Source organism: Dipodomys merriami, unplaced genomic scaffold, assembly GCF_024711535.1.
Source record: "Dipodomys merriami isolate MVZ:Mamm:240054 unplaced genomic scaffold, mDipMer1.0.p SCAF_21, whole genome shotgun sequence".
In the NCBI taxonomy this organism is placed as follows: domain Eukaryota; kingdom Metazoa; phylum Chordata; class Mammalia; order Rodentia; family Heteromyidae; genus Dipodomys; species Dipodomys merriami.
This window is the reverse complement of record NW_027203493.1, coordinates 29,052,992-29,067,640: the sequence shown is the minus strand read 5'-3', so window position 1 is coordinate 29,067,640 and position 14,649 is coordinate 29,052,992. Positions and strand designations below refer to the sequence as shown.

The window sequence follows — 14,649 nt, the reverse complement described above, 5'->3', positions numbered from 1 at the left end:
AGTCAATTGGAGAGTGAAGCCCCTGGGATCTGTCAAGAAACACACTGTACGTGAAATGCTTTGCCATCTTGTATGAGAGACTTTTTTTAAGTTCCAAAATTATGATGGGATTTTTTTTGATTTGCTTTATGAATAAACCTGATTGGTCCATTTCTCTTTTGACTGACTGCCTCTTTGTAGTGACATGATGTGTACACGGGTGGAGATCCCACCCACATGTGCGCTAAGTGTGTGCATTTGGGAAAGGATCACTCCTGCGTGTAGTTACATGATGTGAACAGGATCATGGGAAAGTATCAGATCCAGTGGAGATTGGCTCCAGCTTTCCCCTGTCAATCTTCTAGAAAGCCTTCCCTAACGTGGTTGTCTATGTGGGGGTTTCCTTCCTGAAAAAGGCTTGCCCCTGAGGTGTCTACTCCAGGAGCAGTGTTTGAGTGGGCTCCATCTTGGCCAGGGAGATTTGGCTTTGAAGGCAGAGAGTGTGGGGATGACAGAGGTGGGGGGGGGCGTGGCAAAGGTCAGTCAGAGCCATCTCTGCCAGCCCGAGGCCTCCATGGCTCATCTTCCGGATTTGGGAAAGACAGGGTTCCTTGCTCTGGCCACACTTCATTCCCCACAAAGATTGCTCCAGACTTCTTTTCAGATTCCTTCACAGGGTACTACAGAGGCCAAGGTTTAAATTTTCCTTACCCAAGGCCATAAGCTGCTATTGTCTTCTACACATCCATTTGCTCTGCTTTGCCAGGACACTGGCAGAGGGGACAGGAATGGGAGCCCTTCCTATGTCCCTGTCCTGCCATCACAGCTTCATGCATACATCCTTGTTGTGCCTATGCAAGCTGACTGGACCCACTGGGGCAGCATGGGGACACTGCTTGATATATGTGGGGAGCAGAGTGGACTAGTTAGGGATGGAGCAAATGGAGTGCTCAAATTGGGTCTGCAGGGGACCGATTGTTTAGTCAGGCTTAATCTGTATGGAGAATGAGACAGACCAATCAGGTTGGGTCCCTAGGAGGACAGAGTAAAATGCGTGACCAGGAGATAGGGAATCAGAGTGACTAGCCTGGGTTCTTGTGGAGACAGAATGGAAGGTGTGATAGGCCTAATCTGTGAGGGACAGAGTTATAGTGGGATGAGATTGGGTCCCTGTGAGGACATAATAGAAGGAATAATTGGGCCTACTCTACATGGGGGACAGACAGTTATAGAGGGGCCAGATTGGGTCTCTGTAGGGACACAATAGAAAGTACAACCAGGGCTGAGGCAGCAGAATGACCAGATTGAGTCCGTATGGCGTGGTGGGAGCAGGCTGAGTGATCAGATGTGGGGGAGGGGCAGCATGAACCAAGTGATTAGCTGGAGTTCAAACAAGATGGCCTAGAGTAGATCAGATGGGGACTGGGTGGGTCTGGGGGAGGCTGGGTGACTGCTTAGATGTCACTGGAAGGCATCCAGGCTCCAGTCAGTAGCAGAGAGGTGTGAAAGGCTACCTCTCTGGACTGGAACCTTTCTGCGTGTCTGTCTGTCTTCTCCCTGAGCTCTGTGTCTGGCCCTCTCCCCATGACCGCATCCACATCATTCTGTCTCATCAGCCCTGCTCTGGGCCCTGGACCTGGCTCCCAGCACCATATACTGGACCCATCACCAATTCATCTTTTTGCAAACTTTGAGCAAACCCAGGAGTCCTTCCATCCCTGTCCTGTAGGCAGCCTGCAGGCTGCCTGAATAGACTGAGCCCGCTCCTCCCCTCTCCCCAGCCTCACACCCTCTTCAATGGCCTAACCCCCTTGCCACCCTCCAACACCGACTGCCCCGGTGCCACATGCCCTACCTCTGGCCTGTTCCTCCCTCACTAAACAGTTTTCAGTGTCTCAATAGCTTCTGCTTATATGTTTGAAGATTCCAAACTGAATGGGGAGGTGGCGAAGGCCGCGCTGGCGAACGAAGACTGCCCCCACATAGACCAGGCCCTCACTCCCGATGAGGGCCTGCCCTTTACCCGCTCGGGCACCCGCGAGAGATACGGACCCTGCTTCCTCTTATCAACCGGGGAGTACGCGTGCCCACCTGGTGGAGGAATGAGAAAGGGTATGTAGAGGAAGCTGCAGCTCTGTGCATCGGCTGGGTCTGCCTCGCGCTCCTGCAGATGGGTGGGCAGGGCGGTGGGTGAGGGGCGCTGAGGGGCAGGCAGGCACATGAAGGGTGGTGGTGAGGACAGAAGGAGAGAGGGAGGAGCCCAGGGATGGTCCCTGGAGGTCTGAGTCCCTTTCCCCTCAAAGTGGAATGTCAGGCTGGCAGAGAGAAGCAGAGGCCATGAGAGCTGTGGGCTGATAATTGAGCTAAGTCATAGAAAAGGGCTTTCACAGGCTGACTATAGGCTATGACGATGGCAGGAGTACCCAGGGAGGCAGGAGGAGCCTCGACTCTCCTAGACTACTTTGGCAGGGGCAGGGGAGATCCAAATAGCAATTCTCTCTCCTCCCATGGGGAGGAGATGGGCAATAAGGCGAGTCGGGTTGGCCAAGACTCTTAGGTATGGATTCATGCTACGGAAGAGACATCTTTTAAAGGGAATCAAAGGTCAGTGGGAGGAATGGAGAGAGCAGTCATTTCAGGGCTTAGGGATAGGGTCACCGTCCTTGCAGAGGTAAGATGTGCGCCAGTCAGGTTATGCTAGTGGCAGAGAATCTCCCAAGAGAAGATGGGGAAGTTGGACTTAGTGCAGCCCCTTCCATCAGTGCCCAATGGCCGCTGCTCTGACATGGTCAGCGCCCCCTTGTGGTTGGCAGAAGTTGAGACTAGTGGTCTCCTTGCTGCAATCAGAACTTCAGGCTGACCCTGTTGAAGAATAGCTTTTATTGGAGCTTGAGCATGGGCTGGGGAGGGGCCTAGAACACTTAGCCAAGTCTCTAGGCACTGGTTTGGCCTGGAAAGCTGAAGGAGCCTCTCTAAGTGCCTTAGACTGGCTGGCCAGCTCATGCATGTCTTGGAGTGCCGCACAGGCTCACACAGATGCATGTTGACGGAGAGGAGAGCCATGGCTGTGTCAGACCAGTAGTTGGAGGGTTTTTTGGTTTTTGGGGTTTTTTAAAGCAACAGTTGACACTGTCTGTGGCCATTGTCAACTGCGCCAGGATTTGAAGTGGTTAATCCAGATACAAGGAGAAAATAGACCTCAAAATCAAGGGTAGGCCTAGAAGCAGAAAGGCAGCCCACTCTTGAGATGAAGGAAAGTCCTTAGGTCATCAGTACTTAGTTATGTCCACGTGCCTTCGGCTGGTTCCTGCTTCTTTATCTTGCTGGAAGGCCTCCTGGACCTCAGTGGGGTGTGCCACTCCCTGCATGGTGCTGCATGGCAGAAGGCTGCCAGCCTCAGGAAAAGGCCCCATCCTTGCCATGGATGGGCCTGTTGCGCTCCTTTGCAACTGGCTTTGTCCTAGGTGGGATTTCTAGAATGTGTAAGAGCAGAGGCCATGGGGGTGGAAGAGTAAGGGGGAAGACTGTTCCCAGTCTGGATGTTGGATCAGTTGGTGCAGCCTAAAAGAGCAGAAAGGAAGAGTGACTTGCTGTGCTTCCGGAGGTCCAGGGGACGTCAGACACATGCAGCCCTGCCTCCCTGCAGTGGCTAGTGAGCCCTGTGCAGCCACCACCATCCACAGGTGATACTCATTTCTGAACCCACATGGGTTTAGGTGCCTGAGCCTTTGGGAGGTGCCAAGGGTGAAGGCCCCACCCACATCCACCCAGCTCCGCTCTTATGGGGTCTCGATAGCCACAAGAACTTGCTTTTCTCAGGTTGATTTCAAGCCAGAAGGCCTTCAAGTGTTTGAGCTCATGTGCAGAGTAGCAGTAGGGACTCCACTGGTTCCCCCAGGAGGGAGAGAACGAGGCTGCTAGGCTGGCTCACTGCATGGGAAACAAGCCAGCTGGAGAAGAACCTGCCTGCCTCTGCATGCGGCTGTTCTGTCTTTCCTCCTCCTTCCTTAAAAACTAAGTACCAATCGGGATGGGAAGGCCAAGAAGAGAAGCTCAAGTGTTAATTGTATTCTTTACATACAGATCTTTGCAAAGAAAGCCCTGTCATTGCTAAGTATATGCCGACAGAGGCTGTGAGAGTGACTTGACCAGGCGGCTTGGCCGAGGACACTGGTGGCTATTAAGCATCTGGGTGGACCTGCAGCCCCTCCTCACCCTCGGACAGAGTAAATTCACGCCACGCAGGTTTGCCGGACGAGTCCGAGTGGCCCAGGCATTGTACTAGGACGGACGTAGCTTTTTCTACGGCCAAATGGTAACTGACCGTAGAGGATTTCTTTTCCTTCTTTCCATTTTTTTTAAAGTTTTATTTTATTTGGGGGAATGGGGTGGAGGGGTTCCTTAGCATGACTTGCATGAAGTTAAACAGAAAACCCAGAGAAACCAAACCCACCAACACCCTGCAACTGTATGATTACTCTAAACAACAACACTAACAAAAAGAAGAAACAAGAAAAGAAAAGAAAAAGTCCTATATTTTCTTTCAGAGCTCTTTACTTTTACACACATTGTTGGAGCCAAACTGTAATGGCGTGCGTTAGAAACCTGTACGGTTCTGGGAGTGAGGGCCGGGGAGGAAAAACAGGGATGGGGAATGGATTGCATCCTCTCTTTTTTTTTGTATACAAGATCAAGAGTAACAGTTCTAAAAAGGGCAGCTGGTCAGTCATCGGTCATATTGACCTCACCTCCATAGTTCATCTCTCATGTGGAAACCAAGAACTTTGCTCCAAATAGAATCGTGGAAACTCGCACTGCTGTCTTCTTCCCTCTGTTTGGCATGCTTGTGACCCAGCGGACATTTCCCCAAGATCCCTGACAGCGGTTAGTTTAGGTTGATTCTCTCATCTTAGCGGTTTTGTAGATCCAGTGTGACCAACTTTCATAACCAACTGTTCATAGTAAATAATCAACACCGTATGGATTCTCCAAGTGTTATTTTAAAACCAGGATGTAGAGCACCAAAAGTTCAGGACCATTGGAGGGGCAACATCCTCCATCTTCATTAAGGTACAACTTGGCATTGTATGCGATTTAGTTCTTCAGAGTATTAAAAAAAAACAACAACCCTGCATGCCCAATGTTATGCAAAGCGATTCGAGCATGAAATAAATTTTGTATCATGGTTTCTGTATAGTCTAAAGCAGATTTGTTTTCCTGAAGCAATTGGAGGTTTGCAGAGACATGCTGCTGCATCTCGAATAAATATAGTATTTTCCCAACAGAAACAGAGGACAGTAGCTTGGCTTTGGTCTGATTCTAAAATTAGTTGGGGGGGGAGATGATATTTTTGAAAAACACATGCTTGAGTTGAAAAAAATGCAACATCTCAAGCTTTCGCTGCAGCTCACAACATTTCCTGGAAAGAGAGCAACGATGCTTTAGCTCAACAACCTCCCCTCCCTGGGCCCTGGCCCTGGAAATAAAAGGCTGACTTTTGAGATGAAGCATGGATTTGGGTTTTTATTGCCTTCAGGCAGTGTCAAGATTGTGTTGGGGGCCTATGGTCTACTATGGCTGGGCTGAGCTGGGCTGGGCTAAGCCTTGGACTATGACTAATACTGCAGTCTTGCTGGAGGAAAGCCAGGTCCTAAAAAGGAAGTTGACCCCTGATGGACAGTTGGGTAAGGTGGCATCCTGGGCTGTAGATGCTGTTAGTGGGCTTGGGGGAAGGAAGAAGCTCTCAGAAAGCATGGTGTATGTGAAGTGTTGGTCTTAAGACCAGCATATCCTCTGGCTGGTCATCCAAAGTGGAAACTCCTCCCTGAATCATATCTTATTGATAAACCCTTGAATGTGATTATGTCAGAGCACTCAGAGACCCTGTGCAGACCATGGCTACCTCCCTCTTAGGGCCACTGTTGAATCTGATGGAACCAGAGACTGGGGTCTGTCAGGTCTGAGTTCCTAACCAGCTGTATTCTTGCAGGGCTAGGTCTGAGGAGCACCTCCCTGAAGACCCTTCTTCAGCCCAGAGATACTTTGGTAGTGTCCTCTCCTGGGAATGTTGATTTGTTTGAATTACTCAAGTTAAAGGGTGGTAGTGAGACTCCAGAGATGTTCAGGTAGAAAGAGGCTTTAGAACTCATGGAAGTCAACCTCTGTGCACTAAAATGTTTCATTGTTATTATAAAGGTGATATACAGAGGGGCTACAGATACATGAATCAGGTAAAAAGTACATTTTTTTTGGACAATGTCACCCCTTCCCTTGCCATGTTTTTCTTCTTCCCTCCCTTCCTCCAGGCCTGGGTGTTGTCCCTGAGCCTTTGTGCTCAATTCTAGGGCTCTACCACTTGAGCCACAGCTCCACTTCCAGCTTTTGTGCTTAACTAGAGATAAGAGTATCATGGACTTTCCTGCCCAGGCTGGCTTCAAATTATGATCCTAGATCTTAGCTTCCTGATTAGCTAGGATGATAGGCATGAGCAAGCCTCAGGTACCTGTTAAACTCTGTTCATTTTACAGATGAATAAATGATGCTCATAAAGGGGAGCAATTTACCCAAGAAAATGAACAAGTGGGTATCAGTTTCCCCAATTTCATATCCCTTAACAGTTCCAAAGTGGCCTGTGTCAGTGACCTGAAGGATGGGTGGGAGGTTAAGGGGGGTGCTGAATTTTTATCTATCAGGTTTTCATCCCTGCTTAAACATTTGCCCTGTGAAGTCCAAGGAGCAAGAGCATGGGGTTGGTGGAACCTTTGTATAGGGGTTAAGTGACTAAAGAGGTTGTAATAACCATTTATAAGTTTAAGGATGCACTAGCCAAACTGCCTTGGCTACTGCAGGAAGGCTAATCCTTATGTAAACCAAGGATCTACCAGCAAAAGAAGAGTCTAAAAAACACAAAGCCACCTGGGATATGGGTTCTCAGGGACAGGGTAATTAATGGAGAAAAATATACACTGAACATCTACTATGTGTGTGTGTGTGTGGGGAGGCATCTTACTAACATTGTCTAATGATAGCTCACAACAATTCAATGCGCCCAGTTCAGAGGCAAGAGAATAAGATGAGAGAGGTAAAGTGTCCCAGTGCCACACAGCCAATGAAGGATGAAGTCAGGATATTAACCCAGGTGGTCTAGTTAACCAGACCAGGCTAAGCTGTCCCTTACTAACTGAGAGTTCCTGTGACTGGTGCTAAAAGGTGGGATTAACAGGAAGACTAGACTTGCTGGTACTAAATCTCAGAAGCCCCAGGATTTAGTCTCCTGCCCTCCTCCTCATGATACCATGGGTTTGGCAGAAAGGGCAAAATTCACATCTTGTTTCAAGTTTCCCACCCAGATCCCCTTCAACTGGCTGACAAGGAGGCTACCAGCCTCCCTAACCTCCTTCCACACCCCCATCTCCCTGGATACTCCAGTCACCTTTAATCTGAATCGCCCTCCCTCTGACACACTGCTCCAGTAACTTTGATTGCTAACTTAACTTCACAATGACAACTAAGCCACCTTCACTCAGAAGTGGGAGATGCGGTGGGCACGGTGGGAGGGCCTCATTTGGAGCCACACACCGGGATCCATCATTCCTACATTACCAGTTCATCATCAGAGGAACCTCACTGTCCACAAGGACAAAGGTGGTAAAGATGCCAGGGAAGATATACCTGCGATCAGGAAGGGAGAGTGAAGGCTGTACATATGGAGACTTTCCATCAGTTTTTTTCACTTTCGCCATTCAACTATCACTCGATGGCCAAGGCACATAGACAGCTCATGCCTCTCTTCCCTTTCTTCCTTCTTATCCAGGAGAATTATGAAGGTAATTCAGTTGATCAGGAAAAATATTTTTTTAATGACTGGGTATTTTCTCAAGTTAGTTCCTATGTCTCTAATGAGCCGAGAGATGGATGGTACTGACATGAACTGGACAGTGGCTAAGAGACTAACAGCATGGCTCTCAAACATTTGTAAGCGGGATAAAACAGAAGATAAGTGTGAACTATGGTAGGAGAGCCCACTGATTCAACCTCTCTACCTAATGAAGTCCCTCAGGGAGGAACTTCATATATATTATATATTGGGCACTTGGTGAGTGGGTTCCCAAACTGACCAAGCCCCGTCCCTTGATTTTTGTTAGGAATGGGGACTTGACATCTGCAAAGTCTGAGAATATCCAGTAACAATCAAGGGGTGGAGAAAAAAAATTCCAGGAGACACTTGTTAATATCAATACCTTCTTACTTATCATATGACACTTATCAAAACCAGCTAGTAAAGTGACCTGGATAAAGGCCTTCTGTCTATACTCTATACAGAAGGGTAAAATGGAGGAACTTGAGGTAATGGGATGGTCTATAGGGACTCCTAGTGCCAAAATCCACTCATTCTTCCACATATAGACCATCTGCATCATGCCTGCTCCAATAATGATCTGACTGAGCTCTAAGAGTTTTAGGTTGCAGGTCTAGGGCTTAGGGTTGATATACCAAGAGACCTCACCCTGTTTTAGGTCGTGAAGAAGTGCTGAGACACTTCTTTCTGATGCTCACAAATAGGCCTTGGGAGAGGTGTTGAGTAGCAAGAGGACTAAAGTTGTCTTCAAGAAGGTAGAGATGGGAAATGCAGTTGTCTACTTGGCCTCCCTTCTTAAGAATCTACAAGGTAGCCACAGAATTTGCAGGATACCCCTAAGACTCAAGACCTCTAGCGGTTTAGTGGTGATTAGGAGTTCTTCAGCTTTGAAGTCCTGGGATTATACAATTTCCTAAAGCCACTGGAGCCAAGCCATCATAGACTTCAACAATCATAGTCGTACAAGTAGCTCCAGAGTCTTGTCTGGTTGCCAGAAGACATAAATCATCTGACAGTTTCATTGGTTCTAGACTCTTTTGTCTATGCTAGAATCTCCTCTGATGTGTCTTTCTGAAGTCTTATCCATTTCCCCCAATTAATTCTCACCCCCCCCCTCACACTTCTCAGCTCCACAGTCTTCTCCCTTGAGCCTAGTCATTAAAGACAAGAATATTTTCCTTTCCAAAGCTCAGCATCTCAGTATCTTAAAACAGGAAACTATAAGCTATGGGTCCAGAGATTCATGGCTGCTCTGAGTGGCCTAGGGCTCTCTGTCTTGCTGAGTCAAAGGCTATCGGACCAGAACCACCATGGGCTAGGAGTGGTTTTCTGTTTCCCCCAGAAAGCAAAAGGCTTCTTTGCTCTAGTCTTAGCTTTCCACATTTTTTTTTTCCTTTGGTGAAGATCTAGCCCCTCATTCACATCCACTGAATAGAAAAATGTTTTTTGTTTTTGTTTTTCCTTGAGCCTGGACCTTATGCAAGCAGCCTATTAGTGATTTGGTTTGTAGAAACCCCAACCATTTGGGCTTTTTGTACCCTTTTCAAGCCAACACCATGCCCTAATAAAGCAATTCTCTGGCAAAACTTTGGATGGGAAAAGGTCCTTTATTAAAAGTTCTCTGTCACAGCCCCCCATTTCTGGACCTGTCTGGTTGGCTTTGGGGGGGAGATCCTGATTGTCTTTCCTTGCAGCTGCCCTCTTTGTCCACAGCTTCCTGAGAGTTGGTGTCCTTAGTGGCATCTGGGGAAGCGTGGGTGACTTTGTAGTCCTGTCCCAGTGTACTGTGTGCTGGTAGCTGACAGAGAGCCAGGGAGTGGCCAGACCCACAGCCCACAAGGAGTCCTGCTGCTGACGGCAGAACCTGCACAGGCTGTGGAGTTAAGACATTGACTTCACTGCCATCACCACACATGCCATGCTCATTCCAGCCCCAGGAGTAACATGCTCCACCTGTAAAAGAGAGAAAAGATATATAAAAGTAGACTTAGACAACAGGGTGCAGGAATCATCATAAACCTATCACATACATGAAGACACTAAAGCTCAACACTTGGAGGCTTGCAAAAGTGGACTTAAATAATAGTGTGCAGGAATCATCAAACCCAGCACATACATGACGAAATTGAAGCTCAACCCTTGGTGGCATGTCACTGTCCCCATGCTGCTGCCTCTCCATTTCAATACTTCCCATCCTCACCACCCATAACTGTTCATGCCTCAAACCTGGCTTTTCTCTTTAGCCCTTTACTCATTATTATTCCCATATAACCCATCACCAAGACCTGCTACCTCTACCTCCATCTCTCAGATCTTTTCCACAACACTCCATCTTCCTTTGATACCACACTTCCTCAGACCTTAGCTGGAGCACAAGGTGATCCTTGGCCATGGTGAATGACACCTTCCTGCTTCAAAACCTTCAATGACTCCCCATGGCACGTACAGAACATTTCCCTGGCCTGTGACCTGGATTCTGATTATTGCTGGTCTCACTTGCACCATTCTCCCTCTCCCTCATCACAACTGAGAACTCACAGTTTAACTGTGTCCTGCAAGGCCTTCATTTCTCTCAAATAATTTACTTTGGGGGACTTCAGATCTCCTCCTTCTTTTGACTCCAGCCTCAATGTCTCTCAGATGCCGTACTCACGTCCACACATTCCAGACTGGATTCTTATTATTGCCCTGGTACTTTTTCCTCATAAAGGATTGTGTACCTTGTAAAGATGTGTGATCTGTGCAGAGGTATATGATATAAAAGAACAAATTAAAACAACCACTGGCTAATGAAAGGGAGCTTAGCCCTAGGAGAAGTTGTAACACCTAGGAAGAGATGAAAGGATGTGGTGGATGTGTTTTCCTTTCTTGTTGACTTATATGCTCGGTGGTGAGGAAAGGAGTATGTATATTTTGTTCACTGCTGTGTCATTAGTACAGTGCCTGGAATAAAAATGTGAACAAGCTCAAAAGGAGCCAAACCAGGAGTCGACCTCAGGCCCAGGACAGCCCTGGATATTGCCACCGTATCAGGCCAATTCCTGAGTGTTGTCCCCTCTCCTACAGACTAAACTCCTTCACATTCTGCTGTGGTTGTTTTAATTTTTTCTTTTTTAATATGTATTTTTATTGTAAAGATACTGTACAGAGGGGTTACAGTTACATGAGTAAGGTAATGAGTAATTTCCTATTGAGCACTGTCACCCCTTCCTTTGATTTTCCCCTACCACCTAATTTTTTTTTCTTTTGGATATAAAAATAACAGCTCCTCCTGGCAAGAAAAAAAAACAATAGAAAATATGGATGAGTGTAAAAAAAAAAAAAGCAGACTTGTAGTCTTGCTTACTATTATGAATTCTTATATAATGTGCCTAAACCTTTTATTTGTAAAAGTTTGTAAGTCCATTCTATATTTATTTGTAATATGCTATATATTTCTGTCCTGTTTTTTCCACTAATATATTATAACACAAACACTTTTCCAGGAAATTGCAAGTTATTAAGAAAACAAATTTAAAGAAATTTGCTTGAAATTTGGACATAGCTCAATATGCAAAAAAGTACAGAAAATAAGAGAAATACACATCTCCTCACTGAACTTTATAACACTGTTATCATTTTGCCATATTTGCTTCAAACTTTTCCTTAAAAAAAACTTACAGTTAAGCCCATCTCCCTCTCTGTCCCTCTCACTCCATCCTTCCCAGCAGTAACTACTATTTTGAAGTCTATGGACACTATTTGCACTCTTGTTCGATATTTAAAGTCATATATATATATATATATATATATATATATATATATTCAATGAATATTATAAAAGGTTTTTAGTTTGCTTTAAAGATTTACAAAAATAGTATTAATCATATCAGACTCTGAAGACCACTAGGCTGGGTGGTGATTAGGGTCCTCCAGATTTGAAGCCCTGAGATTAGTAACTACTTCTTCTTCTTCTTCTTCTTCTTCTTCTTTTTGCCAGCCTTGGAGCTTGAACTCAGGGCCTGGGCTCTGTCCCTGAACTTTTGCTCAAGGCTAGCACTCTACCACTTGAGCCACAGTACCACTTCCAGCCTTTTCTGCTTATGTGGTATGAGGAATCAAACCCAGGTGCTTGCTAAGCAAGCACTATACCAATAAGCCACATTCCCAGCCCTATCTAACTTAAACCCAGTAGAGCCATCACAGAAATCAGCAATCATAGTCACTGTGAAACCTGAACAAAATATAGCAATTTTAGGTTTGGATTCCATTTTGTCTGGGAAATGTGTCAGCAACTGCCCTTGATCCCCTTGAGCCCAAATTCCAGGAACAACCCTCTACGGTGAATTCCACTGTAGCTAATCAGTAGATAACAGGAAAAACACAAAGTTTCAGATGTTTCTGCAAGTTAAAGACCACTGGATCGCGGCTCGGACCATCTGCTATAGCCAATCATTTCGAAGAGCATCAACCCCATGAACCAGCCAATCCCCAATTTCTGGTCGTTTTCCACCATGGGTTATACTATCATATTTTAGAATTATTTTATGATTTTCCCATGGTGTGATATAATTTGTTAAGTGTTGCAATGACACATAGAAGTCCCTAAAAACCCTATAAAAACCCTGCTAGAGGAAGGGTCAGGGCTCTCAACTCTGACCCGCTGCGTTGGTGATGGTTGTGAGTTCAGGCTTGACTCTCATGTGCTTACGTTGGACTTGGCTCCTTGGTGGCCTTTGGGGATCCTTATCTGAGCATAAGAGCACAGGCAGCTCTGGAATTCAGTCTGGTTGGAGGAAGACAGAGATCATCTGGCAGTTTTCCTTGGTTCTAGACTCCTTTGTCTGTGCTGAGGGTCTCCTCTGCTAGGTCTTCCTGAAGTCCTGTCTGATTTCTGCTGAAATCGTTTTCATTCCCTCTTTCTCTTTATAGTCAACATTGATCTAGAAATTTAATCTGATAGTTACAGATCTAGCTCATTCATCTTAATTTCAACTGTATATAATATCTCATTATTAAAATCTTATTTCCCTTGGGATGGACAGCTCCTTAATAGAATCATTATTGTTACTGTATGATACAATGCTATATCATACATAATATGATATAATGATGATCTTAACATGGTTACTATTATAGACAGTACTGCAATGAACATCTTCAAACACGTTTTCTGGCAGAAGAGGTATCTGTTAGTCATAGGAGGATCACATTTTATTTTGTTTTCCAAAGTGACTATAGCCATTTACACTCCCTCCAACAATGGATATGAATTTGTTTCCCTATCTTTGCCTTTACACTCTTGCTATTCTGATAAGTGCATTTAATTTGCTGGCATTTCCCTAATAGTAAGAGGGAACATTTCTGTATTAGCCAGGTCTTCTAAGGATTGCCTACTTAACATCCGCTGCCTGTTTGTTCTTTGGTTGTTAGCCTTTTTCATATTGATTTGTAAGTTTTCTTTGTGTATCCCTTTGATATGAATTTTCCCTGTTGTTATGTACAATGCAAATATCTTCTCCCAGTAGTTGGTGGTGTGTCTGTTCATTTTGTTTATGGTGTCTTTTGTTATACAAATTTAGTTATAATGGCTGCTTAATTGCCCATTATGAAGATTAAACAATTTATTTAACCTGTCTGCTATTATCAGATACTTAGGTTGTTTCTAATTTTTCATTATTTTGTATAGCATTGCTAAGAACATCTTTATGCATGAATCTTTGTTGCTCTTAATTATTTTCTCAAATTAAATTCTTAGGATGGGAATTCCTGGTCAAAGAGTGTAGATATCCTTGTGACTCCTGAGGACTGTTTTGAGTACTTCCAAAATACTTTTCAGAAAAGCCACTTGAAAACAACTTCAGCAGTCTGTGGGAGTCTCTGTCTCACTCCTACAATGCCATATTTATTGATATTATAACATTTAAAAATCTTGTTTAATTTGAAGGCAAAAATGGTATCTCATGGTTTTAATTTGTACTTTGATTACCAACTGAAACTGAAACATAATTCTCATGCTTTTCAGTTGTTTATATTTCCGTTTTTGTGCCTGGCTTGCTTCCTGTCTTTCCTGGTTAGTGTAAAAAAAGTTTAAGTGTGCACACCCAAGAGCCAGATGACCCTGGTTCAAATCCCAGCTCTGCCATTTGTTAGGTTGTCATCTCACTGATACTTGGGCTCTGTGTCTACGTTGCTCCATCTGTTAAGCAGGAATAATACTAGTATCTTTCCCATAGTGTTGCTTATAAGGATTAAATAAGTAAATATGTATAAAAGACTCAGAACAGGGACTGGCTCAAAGTACAACATAAAAACTTGCTATTGTTAAGAGCTTGGTTGTTTTATTAGTTTGTTGATATTCTTTTTCTGCCATGTTTGGCATTGAAATTTCTTCTCAGGTTCACTTACGATTTTATTTTTGATCTTTTGATAAAAAGTTAGGGTTTCATGAAGGTACAATTTATTGATCATTTTTATGTTTGATTTCTTCTGTTGCTTGTAAGACTTGAAATCCTATCTCTATCCAAATCAGAAATTTTTTATTTGAATGTTTAAAATTTTACAATTAACTAATAATTACATTCTGAAAAATTTGCTTTACAGACCACTCTTTCAAGAGAGAGAGCGAGATTGGCTGGGCTCTGGGATTACCCTAAGGGTTGCTCTTCCTTTGCAGGCAGGAAGGCAGCACTAGCCAAAATCTTGGGTTTGGGGAAACATATATGTCTGCCTGTTTGGCCTGCAAATGAGGAAATGCATACAGAGAGGACAAGCCCAGGCCCCAGGCCCCTGCAGTTAGGCAGGTGCTTTGGCCAATGTGATCTGAGCATGAG

General features: G+C 44.9%; 2 protein-coding genes across 5 annotated transcripts in view; one reads left to right on the top strand and one right to left on the bottom strand.

Annotated features, from left to right (window-relative positions):
- Kcnc1 (potassium voltage-gated channel subfamily C member 1) overlaps nucleotides 1–5,165 on the top strand; it is a 41,705-nt gene extending 36,540 nt beyond the window's left edge. The window contains exons 3-4 of the mRNA XM_070032784.1: nucleotides 1,903–2,091; nucleotides 4,063–5,165. Of these exons, the coding sequence (XP_069888885.1) occupies nucleotides 1,903–2,091; nucleotides 4,063–4,127 (254 nt within the window). The 3' untranslated portion in view covers nucleotides 4,128–5,165. The remainder of the gene's footprint in view (nucleotides 1–1,902; nucleotides 2,092–4,062) is intronic.
- Nucleotides 5,166–9,437: 4,272 nt separating this feature from the next.
- The window catches only part of Sergef (secretion regulating guanine nucleotide exchange factor), a 212,929-nt gene continuing 207,717 nt past the window's right edge, over nucleotides 9,438–14,649 (bottom strand). For all 4 annotated transcript variants that reach the window (XM_070032777.1, XM_070032775.1, XM_070032776.1 and 1 more), the window contains one exon: nucleotides 9,438–9,790. In XM_070032777.1, the coding sequence (XP_069888878.1) occupies nucleotides 9,462–9,790 (329 nt within the window). In that variant the 3' untranslated portion in view covers nucleotides 9,438–9,461. The remainder of the gene's footprint in view (nucleotides 9,791–14,649) is intronic.